Below are 16,121 nucleotides of genomic sequence, written 5' to 3' on the forward strand. Positions count from 1 at the left end.
GCTCAATAGGCTATCCAAGCAAGAAAGAGCAATTCACAAAGTGGCCAAGTTGGGGAGTCTGGTGTCAGCCAGCTACTGAACAGACAGCAGCGAGACATCATCTTCCAGCCATTCTTGGAAGACACAGAGACCCTACGAGTTAGCCCTTGCTAATGCAGGTAGTCAGTTATATGAGCAATGAGCAGAGAAATTACTCTAGAAGCTTTAAAGATCCCTCCCAAATCTTTTGACCAAAAATCAGAATTGTCAATGATAAAATTGTTTATTTTCTTCCTTTTCACTGACTCTCTCTGCCATTTTCTGTTTATGGAAAACCTTAAGAGAGTTTCAAAATATATCCAGTTTGGCTAAAACAGTAAAACATTTTTTTTTAAAAAAACCCATCCAAATCTAACATCCTTTCATCTTGCAGCATTTGGACTGATATGCCTCAGGTAGCTCCAAGGTAAAAAGTTTTGCTTCAAACTTGCCTGAGCAGGGCATTTTCAAGGCTCAGCATAGTATGGTAGCAGAATATCCATTTCGGTCCCCTCCTTTTCAGTGCACTGTATGTATTTTATTTCCCCAAAGTTTTGTCCACTGAAGTCAACCATAAGGTAAATGGGTGTATGCAAGCACTTCAATATACTGAAATAACTCTTGGGATTACATACTGTAGTAATAGATTTTTCTACTATTGTGAATGAAAAATACTTATGTTGTTATTTGATCATTTCAAATATTGAGCTAAACATTTGGTGCTCTTTTCCAGGTATTGGGACCTTAGAAAAGTGCCCTCACTACTCCTCTAAAGACCTATGTCCATGCACAATTATTCTATCCTATTGTTTATTTACCCTCCCATATTACATTAATCACCAATTTTAGAAGAGTATGAGGAGAGAGAGCAGGTGGGTAAATAAATAAGTCCATGTAAAAAGGAAGATCCTGCTATATTTTTTCACCTAATACATTTACAGTATGCAGAAACTAACACAACCACAATTACATATACAATTACATAGTTTACTTGTACAATTACAAGTAAACTACCAATTAAATTAAATATGAAGTTTTTTTACCAAGAATACTGGATGGACAAAATAAAATGGGCAAAAAACAAAATCCTACAGGGACTGACGTCAGCAAAGGATCGTTACCTTGTCGTGGTGCTGGAGCTTGAGCACCTCAATGATGCCATGAGCTAAACCGTGTAGGGCCACCCAAGATGGGAAGGTCATGACAGAGAGGTCAGACTAAATGCGATCCCTGGGGAAGGTAATGGCAACCCACCCCAGTATTCTTGCCGTGAAAACTAAATGGATCAGTACAACCAGAGATATGTCGGTATACCATCGGAAGATGAGACCCCCAGGTCGGAAGATGGTCAAAATGCTACTGGGGAGGAACAGAGGATGAACTCAACTAGCCCCAGACGTGATGACGCAGCTAGCTCAAAGCCAAAAGGACGGCTAGTGGCCGACGGTGCTGGTGGTGAACGGCGAATCCGATGTTCTAAGGATCAACACGCCATTGGAATCTGGAATGTAAGATCTATGAGCCAGGGCAAATTGGATGTGGTTATTGGTGAGATGTCAAGATTAGATAGACTTTCTGGGCGTCAGTGAACTGAAATGGACTGGAATGGGCCACTTCACATCAAATGACCACCAGATCTACTACTGTGGACAAGAGGACCACAGAAGAAATGGAGTAGCCTTCATAATTAATAGTAAAGTGGCTAAAGCAGTGCTTGGATACAATCCAAAAAACGATAGAATGATCTCAATTCGAATTCAGGGCAAGCCATCTAACATCACAGTGATCCGAATATACGCCCCAACCACAGATGCTGCGGAAGCTAAAGTAGAGCAGTTCTATCAGGATCTGCAGCACCTACTGGACGACACGCCTAAAAGAGATGTTATTTTCATCATGGCAGACTGGAAGGCTAAGGTGGGCAGTCAGATGACATCTGGAATTACAGGTAAGCATGGCCTGGGAGAACAAAACAAAGCAGGACATAGGCTGGTAGAATTTTGCCAAGACAACTCAATGTGCATAACGAACAGTCTCTTCCAGCAACCTAAGAGACGGCTTTATACATGGACTTCACCAGATGGACAACACCAAAATCAGATTAACTACATCCTTTGCAGCCAAAGATGGCGGACATCTATACAGTCGGTAAAAACAAGACCTGGAGCTGACTGTAGTTCAGATCACGAAGTTCTGATCGCACAATTTAGGATCTGACTAAAGAGATTACAGAAGACCCACAGATCAGCTAGATATGAGCTCACTAATATTCCTAAGGAATATGCAGTGGAGGTGAAGAATAGATTTAAGGGACTGGACTTAGTAGATAGGGTCCCGGAAGAACTCTGGACAGAAGTTTGCAACATTGCTCAGGAGGCGGCAACAAAATACATCCCAAAGAAAGAGAAAACCAAGAAGGCAAAATGGCTGTCTGCTGAGACACTAGAAGTAGCCCAAGAAAGAAGGAAAGCAAAAGGCAACAGTGATAGGGGGAGATATGCCCAATTAAATGCAAAATTCCAGAGGTTAGCCAGAAGAGATAAGGAATTATTTTTAAACAAGCAATGCGTGGAAGTGGAAGAAGACAATAGAATAGGAAGGACAAGAGATCTCTTCCAGAAAATTAGAAACATCGGAGGTAAATTCCAGGCCAAAATGGGTATGATCAAAAACAAAGATGGCAACGACCTAACCGAAGAAGAAGAGATCAAGAAAAGGTGGCAAGAATATACAGAAGACCTGTATAGGAAGGATAACAATATCAGGGATAGCTTTGACGACGTGGTCAGTGAGCTAGAGCCAGACATACTGAAGAGTGAGGTTGAATGGGCCTTAAGAAACATTGCTAATAACAAGGCAGCAGGAGACAACGGCATCCCAGCTGAACTGTTCAAAATCTTGCAAGATGATGCTGTCAAGGTAATGCATGCTATATGCCAGCAAATTTGGAAAACTCAAGAATGGCCATCAGATTGGAAAAAATCAACTTATATCCCCATACCAAAAAAGGGAAACACTAAAGAATGTTCAAACTATCCAACAGTGGCACTCATTTCACATGCCAGTAAGGTAATGCTCAAGATCCTGCAAGGTAGACTTCAGCAATTCATGGAGCGAGAATTGCCAGATGTACAAGCTGGGTTTAGAAAAGACAGAGGAACTAGGGACCAAATTGCCAATATCCGCTGGATAATGGAAAAAGCCAGGGAGTTTCAGAAAAACATCTATTTCTGTTTTATTGACTATTCTAAAGCCTCTGACTGTGTGGACCATAACAAATTGTGGCAAGTTCTTAGTGGTATGGGGATACCAAGTCATCTTGTATGCCTCCTGAAGAATCTGTATAACGACCAAGTAGCAACGGTAAGAACAGACCACGGAACAACAGACTGGTTTAAGATTGGGAAAGGAGTACGGCAGGGCTGTATACTCTCACCCTACCTATTCAACTTGTATGCAGAACACATCATGCAACAAGCTGGGCTTGAGGAATCCAAGGCTGGAGTTAAAATTGCTGGAAGAAACATTAACAATCTCAGATATGCAGATGATACCACTTTGATGGCTGAAAGCGAAGAGGAACTGAGGAGCCTTATGATGAAGGTGAAAGAAGAAAGTGCAAAAGCTGGCTTGCAGCTAAACCTCAAAAAAACCAAGATTATGGCAACCAGCTTGATTGATAACTGGCAAATAGAGGGAGAAAATGTAGAAGCAGTCAAAGACTTTGTATTTCTAGGTGCGAAGATTACTGCAGATGCTGACTGCAGTCAGGAAATCAGAAGACGCTTAATCCTTGGGAGAAAAGCAATGACCAATCTCAATAAAATAGTTCAGAGCAGAGACATCACACTGACAACAAAGGTCCGCATAGTTAAAGCAATGGTGTTCCCCGTAGTAACATATGGCTGTGAGAGCTGGACCATAAGGAAGGCTGAGTGAAGGAAGATAGATGCTTTGGAACTGTGGTGTTGGAGGAAAATTCTGAGAGTTCCTTGGACTGCAAGAAGATCAAACCAGTCCATCCTCCAGGAAATAAAGCCAGACTGTTCACTGGAGGGAATGATACTAAAGGCAAAACTGAAATACTTTGGCCACATAATGAGAAGACAGGACACCCTGGAGAAGGTGCTGATGCTAGGGAGAGTGGAAGGCAAAAGGAAGAGGGGCCGACCAAGGGCAAGCTGGATGGATGATATTCTAGAGGTGACAGACTCATCCCTGGGAGAGCTGGGGGTGTTGACCGACAGGAAGCTCTGGCATGGGCTGGTCCATGAAGTCACGAAGAGTCGGAAGCGAATGAACGAATAAACAACAAAAACAGGGACTGAACATTCAAGTTTAAGATGCTGGCAACTGGTATAGATGCCCAAGTTGTTAGTGGACCAGAACTTTATGTCTTCCCTTAGCAATGATTCAAACTTGAAATGACATGATATAAATGTAATAAACTCATACACATATCATTTATACTTATGTAGACGTGTAGCATATATGGTAGTTATATGAGCATTTAACAGGGAATATCCGCATCTATACATCAGTATAAATAATCATTTTTTAAAAGTTTTGCATTTGATGTAATATAGAAAGCCAATTGAGATTTGAATTCGGTGAGAAGTATTTCTTTTACCTTGAGTGCTAAAAGGCTCTTGTTAATTTCAGCACCTTCTAGTCGTGTTTGCCTATCTGCACTGGAAGTATCAGCTCCTCTTTCATTTCCAGCCAAGTCAATTAGGGAAAATTTACCATGCAGTTTCCCTTTTCTCCGGAGGATGATCTGAAACACTGCATGACTTCGAGATGAGTGTGCATTTGCAGATGTTTGGCCAGATGTTCTTTGACAAAAGATGGGGGCAGAAAAGACAGAATGAAATGTCACTGAACATTATTAACAAAGTTAGTGTATTCAACACTGTTAAGATTGTATTTTCTGTTAGAAAAGAAGGCATACTTGATCAATAATAAGGAATCATTTGTAAGATACATATAACAATTATGCTCTTCTCTTCAATTACAATATTGGTTGAGACACATTATTAGCATGTTTTCCACTTATATCACAAATTCTGCAATATCTCTAAATTCCATATAAACATTTTAAAATATTTTTACGTCTGAACATAAAATAGGACAACACTTGAAAGAACTGTTAATACATTTGAATACAGTAATTTGAATATATTCATTAATATTGCTTCCTATACAAAGAGGGAAAATCTATTTATGTTGATAAATTCAATGGAACAAAAACTTTTCACCACAATACAGGCAATTCTCAAACTTCATTTTAAGTTGTACTCCAAGAAAATATGTATTTAAAAGATCAAAATATTTAGTTTTTTAAATCTCATTTACTATAGTTTTATACTGTGAAAGAGGGGGAAAAAAGAATACCTGCAACTGTTGCCTATCTCAATAAGTTTTAGTACATCTTCAACACATTTAACCTCTCGCTCCTGCAATCCCACCACCTGGACTTGCTGTTTACCATCTTCTAAAACTCTTAATTTGGTCTTCCTGTTCAGTAAGTCGAAAACCTTATGGGGGAGTGGGAGGGAGGGAGAAGAGATGTGTTAGCTAGGGAATTTTTGGAGTATTAATATAGTCCTGTCTGTTGAAACAGTCGTTTATATAAAACAAAAAAGCATAAACACAGAAGATAAAGATTCAGAAGTTATATATGTATTTGAAAAATAAATCACACACCTTTCCACTATAAATCTCGAAAAACGTTGCATATACTTGAAGTTCCAGTTTTTTATAGTTTGGCTTCTTCAACATTAAAAAGACATCTCTAGCTGCAAATAGATTACAATTACAGGAAATGAGAAATGGAAAAACTTCAGAAATGCACAACTGTTCACATATGGACATGTTTATTAACTATACTGAGTGATCAGCTAAAAAAATGCTAGCATTTATAAAATGCTTTCTGTACTCGTTGTGCTTTATCTGCAATGACAGAATTTATGTGTAATATGGAACTGTAGTTTGATGCTAAAAGCACAAACAGAATGGAACATACATAAAATAACAGGGTTGAGCTATTCCAACCCCCATCCCCCTTCCTCCAAAATGGCTTGAAGGAGGTCTACGATATCAATTACATCTGACCCAATTCCCAGCTTGCATTGTATATGCACCTGAAATTATAATTTAAACTAGGAATCATAACTTTGTTTTAAAAAGTGAAACATAAGTCCTGAATTGCTTAGCTACTGACTAGAGTTTATTTTCTTGATTCATATACCATAAGCTAGGGAATCAGACAAACTGGTATTCCCTCACGTATCTGCACAAGGATTCTGAAAACAGATTATGAATGTTAGAATAAGCATTTATTTCGAAATGAAATAAAATCCATTACTTCTGATGATGAATGAAAAGAAATCTACTACATCTGGTATCTACTGAATCACGATCCATAAAATTGAGGGTATATAGTAATAGTCCAAAACCAACATTTTCTAGATGAATTAGAACTTTGAGACATTAAATATTACTAAAAACATTTTTAAAACCCTAGTAAAACAATGAAAATACTAGAGCATGAGCAAGTGTGGCTTTGCTGGCATAGCAGCAACTGAAGCCTTTGTCCTAGGCCCACTTGAATGGAGGGAGCCCTTTTATTTTCAGTTTGCTTTTTAAGTTAAAAGGCTCTTCTGAATTTAGGGCAGTTTAGCAGGTGTACATTCTTTATATAGATTTCATTCATACCCCATTCTAGGGCATAATGTGGTTTGCTGGCATTTGGCTTAGCATGTTCTGTGAACCCAACCATTCTGGTTTGGAAACCACAGCTCTGACTTTACATATTGTGCAAAGCCAGACAATTCTGATTCAGCAAACCATGGCTTAGGTTTGAAGCACCAGTCTGCTTTTTCTCAGAAGACCTGCTAAGCTCAATGGCTTAGGTACTGAAGGACCCAGTCTGTGTTTTCTCAGAAGACCTGCCAGGCAAAATTGGATTTGTCTCTACTATTGCTTGTAATCACCCTTTTTCTTCCTGAAAATGTTACTGCCTTTTATTTTTTTACAAATGTATCACCATAGTTAGTCCTCATTTAGCAACTGCCTTTAGCAACCATTCAGTTACGACAGTGATGAAAAAATAACTTTATGACCAGTCCTTCACAAGTCTGTAAAGCAAAGGAAAGCTGAAGGAAGATCATAAGCACAGTTGTGGTTCCACTTAGCGACCACTTTACTTAACAACCGAGTTGCTTGTCCGAATTGTGGTCACTAAATGAGACCTGTAATCTACATTTTTTTCCAATAGTTAGGGAAAAAATTGAAAAAAACCTAGCAAGCCAGTAGGAAAAGAAAGCATTTTTTAAAAAGGGGGTGGGGTGGGGTAGAGAGATGGAAGAAGAGAAAGAGAAAGGTGAACCCTGTAGTCCATATCGCTTTTATGGCAAACAACAAAAAAGTGATTTTGTTTTGATTTTTTTCTGTTTTTTTTTTTTTAACTTTCTAGTCTGGTCCATGTAGCTCTGATAAAACTTAGTGGTCTGCCATCTGAGTATTAACCAGGTCCATCTCTGCTTAGCTTTTCAGGATTAAAATTCAAGATCAGTATGTGTCCCATATACCTAGTGATTCATTTAAATTGACAAATGTACCCAGAACCTACAAACTGTCATATTTTGAAAAACCCTTGTGAGCTAGAATCAGGTAATTACAAGAAAATAAAGAAAGGAAAAGAAATGCAGTAGTGGTCAACATGTTGGGGAGATCCTGGTTTGTGCTTACTCTCAATAGTGGAAGTTCACTGGGTAATTATAAGAAAGTCACTCTCTAAGCCTCACCTCCTCTTAGGGTTATTGTGGGAGAAAACGGAGGAGTAAGTCCCATGTATACTGCTCTGGGATATCAATTCCTCTCTCTCTCTCAATAAAGTCTCAGCAGTTCCACCACCCCAGTGGCCTCTCAGACACGATTTTAGAGGTTTCTGGGGTAGTGGAACTGCAGGGACATTTTACTGACTGATTCAGTAACTTTCAAGGAAAAATAAAGTAGCAGTGGGAAGGAAAAGACAAAAAAACTCCCTGCTGCAAATTTTCATTTGCTTACGTTTTTCAAGGTCCAACCCAAAGTCACCTAGAATACAGCTAGTGTTTGCTTTCAACCGTGATGGCATACTTCCAAAAATTTCAACTATAACCATAGACCTACTTAGTAGTATTAAGATTTCTTACCAGCTAGTGCATAAATTCCTTTTGAACAGTCTTGGTTCTTTCCTGAAAAGTCACCACCCATAGTCTAAAAGCAAAAATAATAAAATGAGCATAAATTCATGCCTCATTTATAAAGGAGCATGACTGTATTATCGTTTTCACTGAGCAAACCCAGTGAAATAAGCAGAGACACACAAAATAATTGAATTTGTTCTCTCAGGATGCTATGGTTCCCTTTACAGGGCCAAAAAAGTATTTCCAAAAAAAATTAAATAAAACCCAAGGTGTGGGTTTAGTTTAAGTGTGGACATTTTAGTTTAATAGCAAGCAGTTCTTTGTGCATATTAAAAAAGTAGCATGTCCAAAGAAAATCAGAGTATATTTCCAGTATAATATAAAATGTATAATTTAGCCTATAATCAATGTGTCAGCTTCACATGTATTCAGTCATAATTATCTGCAACATTATGCAAACTGGTTTAAAAAAAACTTGCACGTAACCATTAGCTGTCATACTCAACTTTCTCTAATACAAGCATTTGTGTGTATCTGAATCACTGTGCAAACTGGTTTTTTAAAAAACTTGCACACAACAATTAATTTTCATATCCAACTTTCTGTAATATACAGTATACATTTCTGCACATATATTTTCTTAATATAGCATAAAACAACTAAATGAAGCTATACAAGATCGGAAAAAGTGGAGAGCTGGTCCATAAAATTGCAAAGAATCAGACACAATTGAATGGATAGCACCATCATTAATATATATAAGTTTGTTGACAATGTGTAAACCAACAACTGCATCACAAACAAGTGGAATTTAATGCTTAAAAGTGTGGTTTCAAAGAAGGCAGCTAAGTTACTTCTTAAATAATAATTAAAATGTTTAATTAAAATATTAATTGTGGGAACAGAAAATGCAATTAATCTGGATGTGAAATCCTCAACGAAGGGAACAGTGTAAAAATATGTAATTTATTACTGATGTAAGAAAAGGTAGATTCCTTGAAGTATATATGAGAGGGACTGTGTGGAAAATAAAAATAATTTTCAAGTGATTTTATTTTCTTTAAAATCAGTTATCTGCTAATACGCAGTATGGACAAAACAGTACACAACTGAGAATCATTTGCCTACCCAAGTATTTTAGTCCACAGGGTTCTCATGGATGTCAAGAACTGATACACAGATATGCAGTGGAAATTGTGAAAAAATAAAACCACTTTGTGCAACAGCATTTGCAGAAGTATGAGGTAAAGGCAAAACACCAGCCTCCCCATAAGCAAGCCACAGATCCTTAATGTATGTGCCTGCAGACTCAGTGCTGCTCTGACAAAAAGGGAAGGTGTAGGGGTTGGAGAAGAAGGTGGAGGGAAACAGCAGAGGACAACCACCACCTGCTGGAATTACCCTTATCAGGCCTGTATAAAGAGACTCCCCCACCTGGGATTCAGCTTATTGCCTAGGCAGAGAAGATAGCTAGTTCCTCATACAAGCCTTACTTAGAGGAAAGGAAGGGGCCAGAGACTTCCCAACTAAGGAATTGCCAATATACTCACAGCCGAGGCTGGAAGGCACGTTGGGATTGTTGGTGCAAGAGGAGGAGAACAAGCCTCAAACTGCAGCTGCCACGACCCATTTACTTCCTTGGTCTGCTATTTTATTTTCAGAAATTACTTTGATTTCTTGGTTTGGACTGCTGACACTCCAAAGAGTCTGTTTTTGATGACAACCCCCGACTTGGAATGCTTAGGGTTTGCTACATCTTTGGAGAATCCAGTGTTTGCCTTCTGTTTCTTACTAGTCAGTTCCCCACCTCTCTGTCTACAAGGGTCTCTGCCAGACTGGTGTCAGAAGTGAGATACAGAAGAGGCCTAGTCACTGGCCCATCCACAAAGTACAAGCAACTGACCCACGAAAACAGTACCAGAGAGGATCCCTCAGGGTGCTAAATTAAGGTATTGGGTGCAGCAGAGCTACATTCTAAAACCCGCACTTACCCCTAGAGCAGTTCAGCAACAGCATCTTGCCATGACTGAGAAGGTGGACACAAAAGATACAGCAGTTAAATCAAATCAGGATGACTCCTCTGATGAGCCAATCCAAGCTCCATTTTTAAAGGAGCCAGCACCACCTTCAGATCAGCTACAGGCAGAGTAGATTCCATCATAGCCCTTCTGCAAGCTATGATATACCAGCAATAAGCTTGGGATGATGTAGAACAAAGCTGGTGGGAGCATGTACACCAAGATCAGCTGGAAATATTTGCCAGAGAGGAAAGGGCCTGCTATGATCAACAGCACCAGGAGCAGATGTCAACTATTTTGGAGCTCTGCAGATGGGATGCCTTTTCCTTAACCCCTCCCTCTGTTCTTCCTCCACAACCTCACATAGAAATAAAGCTGGCAAAGATGGGGGAGAATGAGGATATAGATGCTTAATGGTTGGAAGAGTAGCTACTGTGTGCCACCAGCCAGGAGAATAAATGGCATGGTTGGCTCCCCACCTGACTGGGAAGGTCTTCAAAGCTTTCAGCAATTGTTCACCTCAGGAGGTTGCTGACTATAAACTGGTTTGAGCTGCAGTTCAGCAACAGTTTCAACTTCATGCTGAGGCCCATCAACAGTGATTTTGAGGATATGGGTTCAAAGTAGAGGGAGGACCTTGAGAAGCCCTGAACCGGCTCAGAGAGCTTGCGAGGAAGTGGCTGTCTCCTGAAATGTGGATTTCTCAAGAAGTTTGAGTGCATAGCCTTAGAGCAATTTGTACCATCCTACCTAAGGCAGTACAGTCCTGGGTTCTATAACACCGACTGGACAGCTGTAACCAAGCTCTACAACTGGCAGAAGACTATTTAGTGGCTCACCACACTACTGTTTCCAGATACCCTGAAACTAGGGCCACCAGCTGGTGGGCCCAGAACCGCAAGGCGTGGGCGACCAAGGGCCCTCCTAAAGGTAGGACAGAAAAAGGTATCAATGGTCAGTCTGCTGTGGTCATTGAAAGAGAGACTATAAAGAGTAGGCAAAGAATAGGCCACCCATAGGAGTATTCTCACTGTCATACTGGATAATATCAAACTAGGCAGTGTCCCCTAGCCTAAAATCAGATGTTTGAGGTGCTACTATAGTTACTTTAACTAAACTACAACTGGCAACTGCAGTGGTCAATGACCAACCATTGAAAGCACTTGTTGATAGGGGATGCTCCCAGTTTGATTGAATGTGTACATGTGTCCCCTCAGATGCATATCCCAAGAGAGCAAGTTTTTGTTTTAGTGGCTGATACCCTATGCTTTGGTTAAGATCCCAGTAGAAGTTGGGGGGGGCATTCTTTCTCTGGCTAGGAGTGAGTCCCACAATATATGACATGTTCCTAGGCAAGATCTCCCTAACCTGAAGTTGCTCTTGAGGCAACCCCTGCTCTCATTGCTCAAAGTCAATCCCAAACCCCATGGTTGTGGGATGAGCTACCTGATCCCCAGGGAACGCATGAATGAGGCCCCAAGGTAAACAAGGAAACAAGCTCAAAAGCAGAAGGGGGGGTGCTCTATATATCAGGATGCAGGTCAACAGTCCCAGACAGGAATTAAAGTATGAATGGGAATTCCCTGAAAATATAGGAGAGCTCCAAGCACCCAATCACTCTCTATGGAAGATATATTCACAACTGGGGAACCTATCACCAGGTGGTAAAAGGGTCACCCAAGGAAATTACATCTTGTATGTAACTGACAAATGTAGTTCTAGATCAGTTGTTCCCATGGAATATAGATCTCTAATAATGACAACTGGCTATACCATACCCTGGGCAGGACACCAGGGGCATCAGCATACATATGCCAGAATTGCACGTGACTTTCAGTAGCCAAGAATATATGCTGATACTTGCCAGTTTTGTGCTGCAAGAATTTCTACCAGGACAGAGTGTGTTACTGCTTCTCCCTTCCACTGGAAGCAAATTACTAGCTCAGTGGCAAGGGCCTTTTCAGTGCTCTGACTGAACAAGACAAAAAATATAGTAAATAAAGACAATTTCTTAATAGATTAGTCTAATACTGTACATTAATTCTAACAAGGAAAGTTTTATTATCTCAAGATGTTAGGATAAAAAATATGGGAAACATAAAACCGAAAGTGCTTAGCACAGATCTAAAGATTGTAGACATGTTTATAATAGTAAGAATATTTAGGTTACAGGTAGTCCTTGCTTAATGATGGTAACTGGGACCGGCAACTATGTCACTAAGCGACATGGTTGTAAAGTGCAATGTCACGTGACCACACCAACTTACGACAGCAGTTGCAGCAGTCTCAGTTGCTGTTCTTAGGCGAATCCCACATGATTGCAGAGTCCCTGCAGTCACATGATCGCCATTTGTAACGTCCTGCTGGCTTCACCATCGACTTTGTTGGGAGCCGGCAGTGAAGGTTGCAAACGGCGATCACATAACCACAGGATGCTGCCACTGTCATAATTGCGAGCCAGTTGCTAATGGCCCAAATCGCAATTGTATGACCGCAGGGACACTACAATGGCTGCAACTACGAGGACTCATCATAAGTCTTCCTCATTCAGCACTGTTGTAACTTTGAACGCTGAACAAGTGGTCATTCAATGAGGACTACCTGTACTAAAAAGGAAGTGTGTTGAATTTGATCCAGTGTTTTTCTTTTTTTGTATGTTTTTATATTATTTTGGTTAAAATTAAAGAAACATGGACAAAGAAAAATTTCCAGCATCAGTAATCTGCAGCCTCTAAAAACAGTTTGCAGTTAGAGTGAATGATGCTGCTAACGTATTAAAATAGCTCATAGCTGGTTACAATGCAGTAAAAGAACAACAGTGGATGTTGAAATTAACAGGAAAACATACATGGGTCTTTCCACTGCCTGTTTGTCCATATGCAAAACATGTGGCCATTCCTCTTTCAAATATGGTTTCCACTAGTGGTCTTGCAGTAAACCTTTAGCAGAAAAGAAAAGAACACTCAACTGTATTATAGTATTTAATTCAAAGCTAGTGAAGTTCCATACAACAGTACATCAATCCAATTTTATAATACTTTGCTACAATTCTTGCTCCACTCTCACCTAAGATTTCTACAGCTGAGTTTAAAAGAATCAGCAGAATTATTACAATCAGAAATTATTTTAAAAAAAAAACCTCAAGAACCACTAAATCCACAAGCTCCTATTCTACGATATATACACATCTTTCAAATTAGCTTAAAGCACAGGAAGATATTTAGCATTTGTTAAAGCATGTGTATACAAGGGGGTTTCAAAGCAACACAGATAATTTAAGATAGCAAATGAAATAAAGGAAAAGCTTGTATTCAACACAAGTGAAAATAAAAAGTCAAATTAACTGTGGTTCAAGAATCTCTGAAACCAAAAGTGGAAAGTTAAAGAAGTTCAATAAGCTATCTGATGACAATGTATCATCACATAACTAAACAAAAATAGTTAAATCTATGGGAACTGGCTGGTAAGAATTAAATACTTCCAAAGTCTGTATTCTAATGGAAGTCTTAATTCCAAACAGATCTTTTATTATTTTCCTCATTTAATAGATTTACAAAGATGCCTGGCTGAAACCTCCTTGCTAGCTTGGAATCAATACCACTGATATTTATTTATTTAGCTTTCTTTTTACCAGCTGCAGTCCCAGAACTCATGGAAGTTTACACAGTAAGACATGAAATAAAACACCCATAGTGAAAGTTAAAAATTCTATTGTGACATGCCTGCAGTTTTCATGGCTTTTTGCCAGCTCATCACATACCATACTTTCCTGCAAACACTCAAACAAATGCTCTAAGTTAGTTTGTGATAACTCTGCTGATACAGATAATTTAATTCTCATAGGGAAAGAAAGGAAGGATCACAGATGACATCGAAAAGACGCATCAATATCACTGAGAATATACTGACTCGGAAATCCAGATTAGGGAGTAGCATGAACTTGCAGAAAACAAAAGTATCAGGTTTTACGGTGCACACAAACAATACACACCTGTAGACCATTTCATTAGGGGCGCTGTCGTCAAAGGCATAGTCAAATCGGAACGTTTGGTTTTCTAAGTACCTTGTTAAATCTACTTTTTGCTTAGGTTCATGTACCATCACAACATCTTTGCTTGGAATTGTTATGACATCAAGATCTTTCATTACAGTTTCTAGAGAGGAAATGAAACACTGCATTAATTTCCAGAATACTTGAGTTTAACAACTCAGGCATTCATATAACAAAGACAGTGAAATTAATTTAATCAATCTGTGATGAAATAATTTGACATTACATAAAGTGTTAGACATATGGGAGTAGGCTACAATATCTTTTTATACAAGGATTATTCTGTGAACCTTTAATAAAAATCAAGTACGTTTGCTGGTCCTCATCCCAAGTAAGAATTACCTTAGAAGTTAAACTATACAGAATAATTTTGTACAAACTACAATGCTGCCATTTTGCCATTACTTTACTGTAAGTGGCAGTCGTGTTTGAACTGTTTCACTTTTATGCAAAGCGATCTCCAAATTTTAATTTAATGTATCATTTATTACATTTAATGTACACAATGTTTACAACAATAAATATACATAATAAAAACCAGAACATTAAAATAATATAAACAAACCTATTTACAATAATCTACAGCAAATATGTCAATTGGAATGGAAGGTCTGAATGAAAAGACGCATTGTAAGGATTTTACAAAATTGAACCTAAAGTATGCCTAGTTTCTTTCCAAACTTAAAGTAGTCATCTCTTGTGTGTCAACTCTTTGTCAGCAGTCCATGGGAGACAATTTCAACAAACTTAATGTGGAAATATTTTATTCAGTATTAAGTAGGTACCAGTAGAAATATTCCAACTTATGACCCAAGCCACTTAGGGCCTTGTAAGTCAATACTGTTTCTTTTATTTTTACAACAAGCTTATGATAGTATGATTTCATGTTTTATATACACATTTTTGTGTTTATTTGTATTTTATTTATTTTTTGCTCAGAACTTCTATGTTCTAGTCCAGGGGTTAGTAAACCATGGCCTGCAGACCAAATCTGGCCCACCGCTGTTTTCATATGGCCTCTAAGCAGCCAGGCAGGCAGCAGATTGCCAGGCCTGAACCTTAGCCAACTTCCTGGCAGGCTTTCCTGGACAGTGGTGGCAGCCTCCATGCCAGCAGACCAGCACTGTCCAGTGGCTGTCACGCTCCTTGACCAGCAGACCTGCCAGCCGCATCTGCAGAGGTGAAGTGGGATCTGACCCTTTAGAGAAAAAGTTTGCTGACCCTTGTTCTAGTCTATGATTGAAACAAAGTCAAACCAATACCATGAATTAAGCTTACAAATAAACAGCATTCAGCACAGACCACTCAAAATGAGTTTCAAACAGTTAGTCAAGTTACCATCATTCATTCAGCGACCGTTCGAAGTTACGACAGCACTGAACAAAGGAACGTGACCAGTCCTCGATGTTCCAGCCTTTGCAGCACCCCCACAGTCATGTGAACAAAATTGAGGAACTTGGCAACCAGCTCGCACTTACAACCTGCTGCAGCGTCCTGCGGTCACGTGGTTGCCATTTGCAATCTTCCCTGCCAGCTTCCCACGAGCAAAGTCAATGGGGAAGCCGGCAGGGAAGGTTGCAAGTCGCTCAGGTAATTCTCCCACCCCAGCCTTTCTTTGGTCACATGCACCGCACCCTTCCCCTTTTGCTCGCATGCACACCTTCACTCCCTTTGCTCACATGCATGCACGGCACCATCCTTCACTCGCATGCTCGTACCACGCCCTCATTCTCCCCTTTGCTCACATGCACACACCCACCAGCACCCTCCTTCTCGGCCTTCCCTGCGCTTTCACACATCCCACACCCTATTTCCCCAGCCTTCCTGCACTCACACACACAC

The 16,121-nt window shown here is 39.6% G+C and overlaps 1 protein-coding gene across 4 annotated transcripts in view; it reads right to left on the minus strand.

Annotated features, from left to right (window-relative positions):
- The window catches only part of KIF2A (kinesin family member 2A), a 73,219-nt gene that overhangs the window by 15,383 nt on the left and 41,715 nt on the right, over positions 1 to 16,121 (minus strand). For all 4 annotated transcript variants that reach the window (XM_063295614.1, XM_063295613.1, XM_063295615.1 and 1 more), the window contains exons 9-14: positions 14,220 to 14,382; positions 13,077 to 13,167; positions 8,217 to 8,280; positions 5,725 to 5,816; positions 5,413 to 5,555; positions 4,649 to 4,853 (exon numbers count right to left, since the gene is read on the minus strand). In XM_063295614.1, the coding sequence (XP_063151684.1) occupies positions 4,649 to 4,853; positions 5,413 to 5,555; positions 5,725 to 5,816; positions 8,217 to 8,280; positions 13,077 to 13,167; positions 14,220 to 14,382 (758 nt within the window). The remainder of the gene's footprint in view (positions 1 to 4,648; positions 4,854 to 5,412; positions 5,556 to 5,724; positions 5,817 to 8,216; positions 8,281 to 13,076; positions 13,168 to 14,219; positions 14,383 to 16,121) is intronic.

This window comes from Candoia aspera, chromosome 2, assembly GCF_035149785.1.
Source record: "Candoia aspera isolate rCanAsp1 chromosome 2, rCanAsp1.hap2, whole genome shotgun sequence".
Classification (NCBI taxonomy): Eukaryota; Metazoa; Chordata; class Lepidosauria; order Squamata; family Boidae; genus Candoia; species Candoia aspera.